A 15,830-nucleotide genomic window follows, 5' to 3' on the forward strand; every position below is an offset into this window, starting at 1 on the left:
AAGGGGAAAGTGCGCATGCGCCAACTCAGCACTTCTCGGTATTCTACTTCTCGATGCTGCATTCACATGACTGTTTACAAACAAAAGGAATCCCCATCTCAGTCCAAAAAAGAATTTAGCTGGACGAGAGACTTGGCTTAGTGGAGATTCGGAGTACCAGCACAAAACCTGATTTCACTGGTTTCAGGACAGGAGATTTTTGCCCTGTTGGTACCCTGGGGATTAGTCTGGAGGTTTTTTTTTCCCCTTCTTCTTTTTACCTTTCTGTCAGTCGATTGTATGTCCCTCTTTATCTCATTTTCTTTGTATATTATTCACCTATGTATAGCCACAGCCCACAGAACGTAACGAGGCGGTAGCCATTCAAGGGGCCATTCTTTACACTGTACCTTTCCATCAACTTGTAGAGATAGTATTTGCAGGAATTCTACCACTTAACAACATGGTCCAGGACAAAAAAAAATAAATGTTTTCGGAACAGGATCGGCCTCTCTCCCAATTATTATTTTTTCATATAGCCATGTCCCCCTTCCGCCATTAAATTATTTCTTATCAAATCTTCACACAATATATTGTATAAGAAGGTAAAATCTAGTATAAAGCGGTGACGTAACAGCCTGCATGGACTTTAGTTCACCGAGGAAAGATCATAAATCGATATTTGAGTCACATTTCAGATTATGCATTTTTTTAAACGCCAAAACGGTAGAAATTTCTGATGGCAATGATTCTTAAATGCTTGTGTTACTCGGTTGTTTGTTTGCTCGTTACGCCTTTTTACTTCTTTCTGTAGCATCCTCATGTCCTTCAAGACATGAGATCAAAGCGCTTGCAAATTTCTTGTGAAATGGTAATTTCCGACAAACATAAATACTACAAAACACTAGAGCTAGATATGATCAATCCTATACATTACGCATCTCGCTCCGGGCTAACAGTTGGTCTGCATATTGAATGAATGACGCTTTTTGTTGGCTGACATACTTTTGTATGAATGAATAACAAACAATCTGTCATTAATCTCCGTGTAATCTTTCGCCATGATGATTTAATGACATATCAGCGACGCGTCTATTTAAGAAAAACCTTCGTGTTTAAACATTTTCATTTTGATTTCTCGGACTTTGACGTATATGAATAATAACCATCGTGATAACGCCTCCAGTCTTTTCGAGATGAGTGGTTTTTGTCTCTCCGTTAAACAAGATTCATCTCATCTATATCCATCATGGAGGATTTGTGTCGGTTTCGATCTTCAGCGAGGCAAACATGACTCAACATGATTACCACGAGCCAGCACTCCCTTCCCCCTGTAGAGTTCTAATACCCTGTAGGACCGTGAAAGAGGGCACGAAATGTCGCCAGAACACCCAAGAGCTCGAAGAATCCTTACCCACATCTTTTGGCGTCGTTCAAGCTGATGATTTCCTCTTGCTCTCCTCCATCATTTGGCTCCCTGACGACGAACTCTTTACTTTATCCCACATCACCCAATATTCAGGGAGAGCATTCGTCTTCTGTAGCTTCACTTTGTTGACAAGGGATTTCAGATATAATTGATCATCAGTCTTTTTAGCGCCGATACGATGTTCAATCAGACTGTCGTACAGTACTTCAGACTATGCGCTATACCGTCATCAGACTGGCACCCTCAACCTACGGGGGAAGGTGGGGGGGGGGTGCCTTGGACGAAGAAATGTGGAGCGTCTTTAAAAGTTGCTATGTCAGAAGAGTTGCAATATCAGAATGTTTCTGATAATATGAAGAGTAGCATATAATGAGAACAAAGCATACACAATATCAAGGATCAGATCACATGCCTTTCGACATTCACTCGCTTTCATTTATCAGTTTGCAATGATTATCACTTTCTGATGGATGTTATAATTGCACAGCTAGATATATTGTCACGAATTACGACAACAAATACTACTATCATTTTCTCTACCTTCAGATTTGACAACATGCACAACGTCATCAACTACTCTTTCGCCAACCTTGCCCTGGCCGACCTTCTTGGGCTACTGCTGGACGCCTTACCAGCCATCATCCTAACACTCAAGAAATACGGTCTCACCGACCCGGGATGTCGAGTACTGCTCTACCTACCTTGGGTAAGGACCGTTAAAAACCCGGATGATGTTCGTTATTCCGAAGGTTCATCAATCTGAAAGTAAAATAAGATCCCTTCGTCCGAAGATTCATTATTCCGAAACACACAAATTCCCTATACCTAGATATTCGTTAATCCAAACATGTGGCATTATTCCGAAGGTTTGTTAATCCGAAAATGAAATAAGGTTCGTTAATCGAAAATCAAAAAGGAGGTGGGTGCACGATAACGAACCTTCGGAATTTATACGCATTTTATTTCATTTTCGGATTAACGAACTTTCAGATTAACGAACTTTTTTGGATTAACGAACCTTGGGAATAGCGAACGTAATTTCTCTTTCTGAATAACGAGCCTTCGTAATTGCGAACTTTATTTTCTTTCAGAATGACGAAGTTTCGGAATAACGAAGAGTAGCCGTCGGAATAATGAATCTTATTTCATTTTCGGATTAACGAGCCTTCGGAATAATTAACTGTATTCAATAAGCCAACTTTTTATTACTTTGTAGCCCTATCATGAACTAGCCTTTCATGTAGTCCGTGATATACCCAATTTTCTCTGATATTGCTAGATATATACAACTGCATCTTCTGCACGTTGTGGTTTTAACGCGTTCCATGTACTCGTGCGTCTTTTTAAGTTTAGCGACAAACGGACCAGAAAATTTTGAAAGTAATGCGCTGATAGTACATGCATTTCCTTATCATAGTAGACCAGCCAAACCTCAAAAAAGGCTCTAGATAAGGATTCGACGGCATTTTTTGTTAATGCTCCGTTCTCATACTGAAAGTCTTGCAAAAATACTAAGGAATAGCGTACGGCCGGATGTCACGCGCGTTTTTGCCGAAAAATGTCATTTTTAGCACAAAATTCAGAAGCATGTCAAAAATCACGATTTTTATTTTTTGCTTGCATTCAATTGATATTTGAAAGATCATGAGTTTCAATTGTCCCTTTTAATGAAATTGCAATTTAAAGGGAAGCAGTCCTGAGATTTTCACTGTACTGATAATTAAGAAGAGTAAGAAATATAAACTTTCACCAATTTATACGCTTGGACATCAAAAATTGTCTCCGTACGCGATTTTTGAAAAATAATTCCTGCAAGCGATCGTGAAAGAGCCGGCAAAAAGATGCTACGTAGTGCATGCCCTACTCACCAAGTTGACAGCCGTGCCTCTAAAACCAATTTAAGTGTTCAAATGATTAGTTGCAATTTCATCATATAATGTGAAAGTTTGTGGTTTTATGATTTCAAACAAAATATTTCAAGCGTAGATATATATAATTTACGAAAAATTAATATTGTAAACATAAATTTATATGTATTTTTAAACCAAATATACCATGAACTTGACATCAAATAGGCACGGTCGTTTTCTAGCTTCCGTCCGTGTTGCATACTTCTTAGCGTAGAAACCACTCTCGCGCGCAAATCCTTGCCATACCAATACACAGTACACTCGATCGACTCCGTCCAGTCGATTTTGGCATTCAAACCGAAGATAACCTGTGCATGAGAGAGTCGAATTCTTCAAAGAAAATATTGTTTGTATCTCAATATTTCTGTAAGTAGTCAGATAATCGCCTTTCCTCGAAAAAAAAAAAAATATGACGTGAGCCGGGAAGGGTAAACACAGGGGGTCGTAGGGATATGATTTCGCTCCACTTTGCCGTGCATGTCCAGTCGGCACTGGCAGCAGCTAGCTCAGTGGCACTGTACTGCAGTCCAACCCCGGCTGCAGGCCCACGGTAAATTAAACATAGCTAGCCACTTTCCTTACCTCTCTACGCTTTTTTCCCTCGGTTTTCTTCGAAGTCGATGCTCGAGGTATTTCTGTTTTATAACTCATGTGAGCAAATGGTCAGGATTGCATCTGGTTTCAGGAGTTTTCTCGGTTTATAACCGAGGGCCACAGCCTGCCGGTCCACGTAAAAACATCGCTTCACAAATTGTCCACGCACAGGTAGGTCACAACACGATTTCGAGATTTTGTAGGCCCTAAGTTTCTTATGTTCGGCATCGTTGTACCGATATTTCCCAGCCACACAGCTCACCTTTCACGATACTTTTGTTGGTCTGGGACGGAAAAAAGGATTTTCCTGAGAAATTTTCTGCACGATTCGAGCAAAACTACTGATGTAAGATAGCCTGACCAGACGACGCTGAATGCGGTCGCCCCTGTAGTGTACTAGCAGGCCTGTGTAGAATCGTTTCTACCTACAAATATGTACACTCTGTACGTACTATATATAGAACATGCATGAGCGGCGACAGGTAGGGCTGCAGCTGCGCTTGAGACTGGAAAAGTGCGAAGGGCAAACCGCGTACGGGGTGCGTACGCGTATCTACCGTAGATCTATCATCTAGTTGTACCGTCCACACGTGCGAATATAATACACAATACATACACACACACACAAACACACACACACACACACACACACACACACACACACACAACGTAGAAACAATGTCAAATACGAGTCGGAGTAGCCACCGACGTCTTCATGCATCCGGGTAAACTAGGGAGCGTACGGATAACGAGCAGAACACGGCTGGGAAGAGTTGTGCATCGACGACGTATGACTCTCCGCCAAGACTTGCTCATTAGCATATTCACCATGCAGAGTCACACTTTTTCAACCAAAATGTACGAGCTTATTTGGTGATTTTAAAGTTTGTTTTTGGTGAAAGTAGTTCATTGGAGGTACCAACAACAACATATTTTTTTAAATTTCGTGAGGACTGTGTCCCTTTAAATGTGTTTCCTCAGCAATTTAAAAAGTCATTTTGTACAGCCATATATGGGGCTCTCAAATGTTTGGGTGTTGTTTTCTCGAAATAATATTCACAGATTAATTAACGTTCTGCAAAGTTTGCTTTTCCAAGCTAATTAGATGATCTTCCAAAAGTAATTTAATGTTTTATAAAACTACAAGTGCTTCTTTAATTGAATGTGTCAATATTATTTCTAGTTTTCTTGAAGAAATCTTTACTTTTAATCAAAACTCTGAACTTGCAGGAACTCAGAAAATGCATTTTTCGAGCATTTTCCAGTAGCCCCGCGCAGCTTGTGTGCGCGCGAATACTTAATACGTGTGCGTACGTCTACCCCTACGAGCTAGCTACAGGGGTGAACTGAGGTGAAATCTCTCGCGCGAGAGCTGCATGTTTCGGTCGTTGAGTTGGAAACGTGGTGACTGGAAAAGGGACTATTTCCTTCGAATGTAAGTAACTTAGTAATTAAATACATAGTTCTTTATTGCACTGCATAACGAAACTTAAAAATCTGTTTTGATCTAACAGTTAGATATACAACTTTGATCTGAGACTTGGTTAATATCAAGGTTCAAACGCTAGTACTACGTTAGGCCGATGTCTTTAATTACTGTATTTCGCACCGATCCCGTGGGCGCGGGCATGCCTACCAACCCCCGGGCCGCCACCCGACCGTGTCCGGCGGTGCTTGTTAGTGGAACACCGATTATTCCGTAAAGCACGTCTTGACGCGGTGCGAAAAGAGGCCTAACAAACATTAGGTATACGTCTAGATTTAGGTGTCTTGTTCGTTCGATCTAGGTTTGTAATCTATGGCCTCATCACATGCAGTTGGACTGAATCCTCGTCTACTGTTAGGTCTAATCTATCTAACGGTTACACTCTCTCTCACTGTTAATACTAACGTTAGTGTTAGACATTCTAGCTAGTAGGGGTAGTGTTACTCTAACGTTAGTGTTAGTGTTAGAATGTACGGCTACGCCTGTTATTATGCCAAAACAATTCAATCGGGCTAGGCCCTATGATAGTATAATCACAATGAACTTAACACCTAACGTTAGCACATTAGCAGAAACGTGGACAGTACAGGCCCACTACTACTAACGTTACTGCGCTGGTTAGATATATTTGTAGGGCTAGAACCAGGTCCAGGGCAAGGGGCTGTAGTCTATACAGAAGGTGTAGATGTAGATCTACCAGCGTTTAGAGTCTAATATACTAGACCTACAATATAAAATCTAGGGCCGGGGTCTGAAGCATAAATAGCTGGCGTCTGGAATTAGGATCTAGGTCTAACCTTAGTCAAGATCTGGGCCACTGATTCTACCTAACGTTAGAGGTTTCTAGTAACCTACTACTCATATCTAGGCAGTTTTGTTGTAAAGACCCAGCTTACTAGGCCTAGCTAGACCTAAGTTTAGACATCTAGAGGTTCTAAAATCTATGCATAATAATTATACTATATATGTAGGCTAACTTTGATCAAAAAGTTCATGTTAGATCTAACATTAGAAGATCCTAACATTAGCTCTAACGTGAATTAGCTAGACTAATATTAGTCTCTAGAGCAGAGGTCTAAGGTTGATTCCACTCTTTCTGGTATTTGTAGACCTGTGGGTTCAGAAAAAGAGTCTAGGATTTAGGCCTAGGTGTTTTATATATAATCGAGTCTACAACCAAGTGATCTTGCCATTCGAATATGCCCGAAAGAGAGAGAGAGAGAGAAAGTGTTCAGTCCTGACTGCCAACCTCTCCTAATCTGTGAATCATTTACATGTACTCTTCCAGTTTACAAGTAGATCTAGTCAAAGAGGAACTATTTAGAAATGTCTTTACTCATAAGTACCAAGTTCTTATGTTAATGTCTCAAAGAATAAAGGTTCCTTTGAAAAAAAAAGTAAATATTACATTTTTAATGGATCATTTATACCGACTCACTGAAACCTAAATATCTTCCTTCTTCTTTTTTAACTTTTTAAAAAGCTAAAAAAAAAAAAATCATCTTAATAAAAGAGATATATTTTTAGTTATAATTGATTTGCATGGGGAACAAAGAAAATTATGTCAATGTCAAGATGCCTTTTCAAAACAATCAAATTTCAAATTGATTTTATTTTTTGTTCACTGTTAGCTTATAAGGCTCTGCTTTAAAGATGAAAAAAATTATTTGAGTCATGTTGATTTCTGTTTTCAGCTAGATGTACCAACAAGTGGACAGACTGAGCCTTGTCTTCAAACTTCACCAAAGAGAGAGACATAGGCCTATCCTGACTTGCCAAAATCTAATTGTAAAGACTGAGCTCTTTCTACCTGCAACAAAGTGCAGAACAACCAGAAGGTAAGAAACGGTAAATGTCTTAAATAGCGGTCTAATTTGAAATATCTTTTAAATACTAACTTACTAAGTGTTTGATTATCAAATGTATCACTTCAGTGCCCAGTTGAAAATAATGCCAATCTAAATGCATTGAGTATCAAATATTCCTATTCCATTTGAATAAATTGTAACAAGCATGTTTTCACTTTGACAGTTGCATTACAATGCAGTGTACAAGTACTTTGCAAACAAAGAGAGGAGAATAATCTTATACACGTGTATCTCCATTTATATAAGAAGGGGAGCAAATCTCTGATCAAATGTGTATTCTTGTTTTCTTGTAAATTCATTGCATGTTCTATTGTAGAGGACCATATGAAAGAACGGTATTCTATCTACTGAAGATGAGATCATATAAAAATCAAACATAAATGTAATCAAGTAAGATATTATATGTAATGAAATATTTCTCAACCATGCCAATTGGCACAAGTGTTCAATGTGTGCACAGATGAAAATACGTCTGTAGTCACAAATCAATTAACTTTCCATTGTTATTATGTTGCGTTAAGTATGACGTAAGGGTGATATGCTGTGATGTATTGTTCTTTATTTTTATCAAGGTGTCAGCAACAAATGGACATGCTGAGTTTGAGATCACATCCACTAGAGTGAGGGGGAGATAGAAAGATGTCTTGACTGCGATGTGAATGCCCTTTCCAGCTCACAAGTAAGTGTCAACCATTTGAAATTAGGAATATCATCTCATGAATACAAACCGATTTATGCAAGGAAATCATATCCTAATCCACATACAAATGAGAGCATGATACAATCAAATATTTGTGTACAGGAATTACAGGTGTCAAGATGACTTCCATCCTACATAATTCATTTTCAGTAAGATATGGCTTTAGAGCATCAAAGATGATAATAACAATGACATGATTAATGTATTACATGTAAGACAAATTAATGTTGACAGTGACCTGAAGATCCAAAATCTCTATACTAAGGGATTCATGAGATCGTGATGATTAATTCTAATTCATGATGAATGTGTTCGTTTTTTTTGTTGCAGTATGATTATCCTGTTTCACTCATAAAAATGATAACTTATTTAAGTTTTTGTTAATTGTATTTTCGACCAGAATTAGCACAAAGTGGACAAAATGGACCCTGCAAACCACAGCCAACTACGGACAAGAGAGAGAGAGAAAAAAAGAAAGAGACAGATGTCCTGACTACCAACTTCTAATCTGTGCATCCTGTACTCTATTTCGAAAGGAAATATGGGAGGTAAGCAATAATACATGTAAAAGGTAAACCCCAAATATGTTGGAATATTTTGTCAAGCCTTTGACATCTTGACCAAATTTTTGACTGTCGATCGTTCATTGGGCAGAAAATTAACGCATGTTGTGCTAAATGAATGCAGTACTGCATATGCATGTAGTCAATCACTCCAACAACGAAGATTTACATGAATTAACGCTGATTATCTTTTTTTAGCCTCTGTCAAAGATGGTTGCAGGAGTTTTTATGTTGTTGCAATCATCCATTCACACGCACATCTGTCCTATTCTCATCTTGCAATAACTTAACATTTACTCAGCAGATCATCTTCATCTTTGGTGTTATACAAAAGAGATAATTACCTGCTGAGCCTTGTACAAGTAGCATTTTAGTTATTGTTGTGATTTTGCTGCTGATTGTAAATTACAGGGAAACCCTGATTTTTATTGACTGTAGAGCATTGCTACCATGACATTATATTTACCTTCGGATGGCAAAGTTACCATAACCTCTAAGCAATTTGACTTTGATTAGTTATGAGGGTATTGATGTGAAAGGTCACGGGGACATTATATGCACGAAAGTGTTGAATGTATCAAGTTGCAGTATCAGGCAAGCACTACCTTGAAATTCTTCTGAATGGAATAAAAAGCTTAATGGAAAGAATTGGATATTTGGATCATGAAAGTTTCCTACATTTTATATTTCATCGTGTACTCGCGGTTAAATTGCTACAATTAGGATCTACTGTATAAAATAATATACTTTACAGTTTCAAGGAAACACTACATATAGAGGAAATCAAGTAACCGTATGTCTTTATTAGCGTATATGTCACTGTGTCTTCACCAAAGATTAAAATGCCCATGTCATTTTCTTCATCAAGTAAAGACAGATACACCATTCTTTCTCTCTCTCTCTCTCTCTGTCTCTCTCCAGAAACAACCCTGCCAGGCTATCCGGTCCGCATCCAGATTCCGTATGAAGGATGTCATCAGAACCTGAACTTACATGTGGAATGCATCCATCTGAACTTCTCAAATATAATCACAATGTGCTTTCAGGACTATTATAGAAATTGAATATATAAAAGACATGTGTATATATTAGAAATTTCTACTAATCCAGATTAAATGCTTCTTTTCTAATCTTTTTTTTTTCTTTTTTTTTCCTTAGTGATGAAGCAAAACAAGGCCTGATATCAAAATGTGCACAACACTACTTGGCAAAGAGCATTTACAATATGATTTGATATAGATCTACTTCCAATTTTGATGGCAGCATTAAAGGGATGAGGGATGGTCTACTTTTGGTTGAGATGGGGGCTGAGATGGATATTTTGTAAAATAATGAGAACCCTGTAATGAAATATTAAAGAGAAAACAATACCTAGAGGAATTCCAAATTTATTTGTTAAAAATTGGTTTTGAAAAGGCTGAGATGTACAAAAACAAAGAGGTCCTAATAAAGGTGGCACCCACTTCTAATTATTATCATTCTGTGTCACTTTTTAAAAAAAATTATCGGCCGTTTCAAAACCAAGAACTTTAATCAAACAAACTTCAAATTACTCTAAGAATTTGATGCTCTTTCATATTTCATAAGTTGTTTTTATTTGCTTGCAAAAAGTTAAAGTCTGAATCTCCATCTCAACCAAAACTATACCATGCCTTTGAGACTCAGAGTTACAAGCCGCATACTAGTTGTTCATGGAAATTGATCCTGTTATTTCCTTTGAAGCCCAAACGCCAACATTTTAATCCTGTCAGATTGGAATGTCTTTTGTTTTTGTTTTTAAGGGGGGGGGGCAACAAAAGGGAAGTGAACTTTGCCTTTCTTCATCAGATTGAGGAAAATATGTGACATGTTAGTCAGAAAAAAAAAAGAAAACTGCACGTTGAAGTGCTTAAAAAGAGAAAATTTCACAAAGTAACAGTTGGTGAATCTGAAGGGAAATAGCAAAGAGCATGTTTTTTTCTTTTCTAGTTTAAGATATAAAAGAATAGTATGTAGCTCAAAGGAACGAACATAAGTAAAATCTTTCAATCCAAACGCCAAGTACAAGAAGTAGTGAAAAGAAAATGTACTGGTCAAGATGTATGTTTTGCCAGGTTTCTTTCACATGTGCCATAATTGTCATGATGTTGGTAATACTGTAATATATGTTAGCTATTCAGGGCCCCAGCAATGTATTCTGGTACTTGGAATAAGGGAAAGTATTAGAGGGAAACATTACCCATGCATTTTGGAGAGGTGATTTTTTTTTCTTCACTGAGAGACGAGTATTCAGTACAGATATCTTATCACACTGGTCTGCAGAACACAAAAATAATATCAGACTAAAAGTAGATTTTTAAAAATTTGGCAGTCACCATTCTAATTTAGTTGTACATTGACGAAAGTTCAATGCAACAGCGTACAGTCATAATTAGCTAGGATATGTAACCACAAATTGTTAAAAAGATAGAGATATTGAAATATTGCTTAAAGAGAACATTTTGTTTTTCTAACTGGTGTAACGTTTGTGATGCTGGACACATTATAGTATACAATGTATGTCACATTAAAAAAAAATTGAGGCTATCAATGCAGTTAATGTAGTCAGCGCAATTTGTATTGTTTTTCAAACTCTTTGGATGTATGTCACAGAGATTTGTTCATGAAAGACATTTTCACTGAGGACTCATTCTTTTCTAATGCTTTTAATCATTTAAGAAGATTGCTTTCAGATGGATTTTTTTGTTTGTTTTTAGATGTCCACAAATGGAGACTGAGGTTCTTTACCTTTCAAAACGAAATACTGTTGAAGAGAAATAATTATATATATTTTGCAGGATTCAAGCATGTTCTTACTGTGTATGGTATTCTAATCAGCATTTTGGTAACCAGCAACATAGATGTCAAGTGCTGCTATTCTAGTAAATGTACGCTAATGGCAAATCATTGCTTTAAAAAAGAGAAATTGCCTCGTTTACTGTTTACTGTATTTCATTCGTGAACGCTGTTTGAGACGGTGGTTGCGGGCGTGTGCACATTGTGTAGTACGTTTTGTTGGTTGACTGGGAATTTAGAGTGTTGGTGATAACTGAAATGATTTTTTTTCACAAATTTGAGATAATATAGAAAAAAAATCGAATTGCAAACAAACAAGTTGATACATGTCTGCTCCAAGGACATAGAACTTGGCCAAGGATTAATATAATCTGCAATATAGACTCGATGATATAACCGACTTAATGATGGGAAGGGGAAATAAGGCTGTTATTGCATTGTACGCATTTCACTTCTACTTCCTTTTTACTTCTTGTTTTCTCTTTTGAGGGTGATATTTGCCTTACTTTTTCACACAAATCCGGGATACATAATAACATTTTTATGTCGCCGACTAAGTATGCGTTCCAAACAACGTTCATGTAAACAATCAACCATCATAAAAGAAACATTTAGTATAAGTCTTCTGCGGGAGAATAAATCTAAATAAAATGCAAACACCTCGCCTTAGAACATTACAAAAGTAAAAGTGATTTCGTGCCTATCCCTTGCAGGGCTCTGTTTCAGGGCCTGAGAATGCAAACTATATAGCATTATGAATTCCAAAGCATTCTCGGGGGAAGGGGTGAGTATGCAGGATGGGAGATTTGGTATCGTAATTTTTCCCAGTAACACGTGATTTGTTATCACGGTTTCCATGACAACCATTTCCGAACATAGTAAACAATTTATATATAACTCTTAGGTTTCATTGTTAAACATAGATTAGTTAGATTGATACATTTTTCACACACACACAAAATGTTTCAACACTTTCGTACGTTTTACAATTATGAATATTTGAAATTTTCAGGGAGTGACCTAATGATGATCAGTTGCCACGGTAACAACACTACTGATTTTATTTATTTTTTATTTATTTATTTTTTTTTTTTTTGGGGGGGGGGGGGGAAGAAGCACATTTCAGTCATATCAAGGTGCCACAAAGGGTTGTGCAGTCAGCTATCCAACCTGTCCATTGACTTCGCCAATTATGTAAGATAAACACCTACACGCACTATACCATGTACAATATATATGGGCTTACGCTATACATTCGATTTTTCATTCAAAATGCGCGTCCGGTAAAAATACATCGTCCCATTTAGGATAACATAAAACGAGTTATCTTTCGCCTTATCTTGTAATTTCTTTGCTGCATAAGATATCAGAATATATATTATATTTCGGAAAAATAAAAACTTTTGAATAGATTGATTTAGGTAGTTTAAAAAAACTTTGAAATATTGGTAGATTTTACAAAGTACAATTTTGAGTAAATCAAGTTTTTATGTTTCATTGCGCCATATATGTGCGTGTAAAAATTCTACATTCAAATGCATATTAGTCAGGTTCTAAACTTGAAATGGAAGATAACACATTTCTAGTTTGAAAGGTACTTATCAACCATTACTTATTTCGGTAAAAAAATAAAAATCGTGATTTTCGACATTCTTTCAAATTTTGTGCTAAAAAAGGCATTTTTCGGCAAAAACGCGCTTGACATCCGGCCGTACGCTAAACTTGAGTATTTTTGCAAGACTTTCAGCTGGAAAACTTAGCATTAACAAATTTTGCCGTCCAAAGTAAAAAAAATCGTCTTGGCTGGCCTACTAATCATATGAAAGTGTCATTTCCAAGTATAAAATTCGGATGTAATTAGTCGGAAGATGGTGTGAGCGGAATGATTTACTTACTTTCTTAATCCGAAAGCGCGCAAGCAATAAAAGTCATTGATAATGAATCAATCTTAACCCTCCCCTCCCCTCCGCCCTCTCCCTCTCTTTTCCCTCCTAGATGAAACACGTTGATTTACAATACACCACTCATAAAATTCCCTGCACAGTCGCTGGATTATTAATTGATTTTTCCCGATGCGGCCGTTAGTTCGCGGGAAAGAGTAGGATACGAGGAAATTGACATTTCTCGGACGTGTCACACATACACACACACACACACACACACACACACACACTAACGTACAAGGGAATCACGGATAAGATATCATTTTAATGAGACTTTTTGAAATACGTGACTCTTCATGAACTGGAATAAAAAAACAGGATTCCTAATCAACTTCATTGCCATGTGACTCGTTAATGAGACAGCTCCGTCTCTCTTTCTATTTCTCATAATTTTGTTTCTAGTCGTTGGAGACTAATGGAAACAATCCTTTCGATGAGTGGGATTCATTTCTTTTGGGGAAATTAGTAAATTAAGTCACTGTGATCAAATCAAGATAATATCTCGGTGTTAATATCCTTTGATCTCTTCTGTAATCAGCACCTACCTATTTCATTTTCTCGTTTAATCTGAAATGGTATTTCTTTATCGGTTCTGACGCCATTCCACTTGGACGCCGCAAACAGGTCATTAATGTTTGCCAGGGAGGAGAATCAACATTTGACTACCACGGGTGTTATCGATCACGACTAATCCCACCAGATCGTTTAGTCCGCACGCCTTATCTGCCATTTCAGTTTGTGTGAGACTATTTTGCTGCTTCTGAAGGCACATTTCCGTTTTCGGGAAAGAAGGTTGGTTGATGATTAACCCATTAAACACACCCCACCCCACCCCCTCCTTAGAATTCAACAGAAAAAATAAAAATGTATGAGGATGACAGTGAGAGGGAAGTAATTTAGCAGGCGGCGCGAGACACTACTTTCCGGAAAAATAATCAAGGAAATAGAGCGAAATGTCATATACAGGACAAAGTCTATATTTCCTTTCCTCTTTGGAAGTATGATCGATAATATAGTGGACGAGTCCCACTAGCTCACTCGTCCGGTCCTCGTGGAAGCCATTGTGGACTTTTCTTGCCCAAACCTCTCATTTCTCGTTCAATCTTGAAGTCATGCAACGCTTCTTAGACCTGAAAGGACTTCAATTGCCGTATACGCCATCTCTTGAAATCAGAGATTAGCGTTAAAAAAAAATACAGTCTTACCGTTTTATGGTTTCATATCCTACTTCTAACGAGTTAGAATAATGAAACTTCCAAGAATAGGAGAATTATATCATGATCATAATTATCATTATTCAAGAATCTCCCTCTTGAAAGGAAATCAAAACGAGGGAGGAAGAAAATATTAGAAAAAAATGAGCCTTAGGAAAATTTATTACCGTTCCAGCGTCAAAACCTAAAGTAACGTCGCAGTTAGATGAATGCTGTACCATATGTCAAAAGTGAATTAATCAAAATGTAATATCATGGTATGAAACTGTAACTTATCACCCACATCGTGCAGAAAACTCAATTCGATTTGTTGTAGTGGTCACAGAAAAATTGGGATCTTTGTGAAGCTTGTCAGAAGTGCCTTCCCTCCAAGTTTTATAGGGAGACGCGTTATCCATTGTCTTCACACTTTACAAATATCAAGAATTAAATGTTCATTTACAAAAATTTCTTTTGAAAAGTGACAAGTTGTTTCTTTTTATTTTCATCTTAAGAAATGAAGAATGAATTACATAAAAAAGATGCAGATTTCTGAGTTTTGCAAACATTAGTACACGTATAAGGTGTGAAAATGAATGAGTAGAGAAAGATATGAAACTCACTGAAGACTTGAGGTGTCCTTTTTTGGCTTTTTGTTTTTGTTTTCTTTTTGTATTCTCCTTTTTTCATCTAGATAATCATGAAAGCAATATTTACATATCCACAAATGTTATTATACTGTACTCACATACTGATATAATGCTATGAACACAGTTTGGATTCATTTGTTTGGTGTCCTGTCAGTGGAGAGCAAAACATTTTCATAATTGTATAGATGCCAAGAGCACCCAAGTGCTAAACTTGGGAGAAATTGACCCATGGCATGAATTACGAAGATCCGTATTTCTCCATGACCTTTAAACGAATTGAATGGGGTTTTCTGCAAGATGTACGTTACAAGTTATACAGTTTCATACTCTGAAATAACATGTATATTGTTAACTATTTCGAAAGTTATCAAAAAGTGAAAAGTCCGACCGTAGTTTTTTTGGACATACTGTAGTACATAATCTTTGCAAGAAAATGTGAGTAAAAGCAAGGGTATTTCAAATGTGACACAAAGTTAGGAGTCTAACCTGAGGAACGCCACAATCACGTGACCAAACAGGTATAGGGATACTCCATCATGAGTAATTGAAGCCCTAATTGACATTCAAAGCGGTTTACAGCTTTTGAAGCGCTCCTCTGACTTTGTTGCATGTTCTCTGATCTGATGATGTTATTTTGAATGTTAGGTTCTTTTTCAGTTAATCTGCAGTCTTCGATAGCTTTTCCCCTGCGTGAATGTATC

General features: G+C 37.2%; 1 protein-coding gene and 1 long non-coding RNA gene across 2 annotated transcripts in view; both read left to right on the top strand.

The window, feature by feature from the left end:
- LOC139731693 (somatostatin receptor type 2-like) overlaps positions 1-15,830 on the top strand; it is a 57,330-nt gene that overhangs the window by 11,890 nt on the left and 29,610 nt on the right. Inside the window, exon 2 of the mRNA XM_071642580.1 lies at positions 1,955-2,114. Within this exon, the coding sequence (XP_071498681.1) occupies positions 1,955-2,114 (160 nt within the window). The remainder of the gene's footprint in view (positions 1-1,954; positions 2,115-15,830) is intronic.
- On the top strand, positions 7,124-8,494 carry LOC139731694 (uncharacterized). The gene is made up of 3 exons (XR_011710975.1): positions 7,124-7,236; positions 7,839-7,945; positions 8,367-8,494. It is a non-coding gene; the product is annotated as an uncharacterized lncRNA (long non-coding RNA).

The sequence above is a fragment of the Diadema antillarum genome, unplaced genomic scaffold, assembly GCF_040938485.1.
Source record: "Diadema antillarum isolate AM-2024a unplaced genomic scaffold, OU_Dant_1.0 seq00000382_RagTag, whole genome shotgun sequence".
Classification (NCBI taxonomy): domain Eukaryota; kingdom Metazoa; phylum Echinodermata; class Echinoidea; order Diadematoida; family Diadematidae; genus Diadema; species Diadema antillarum.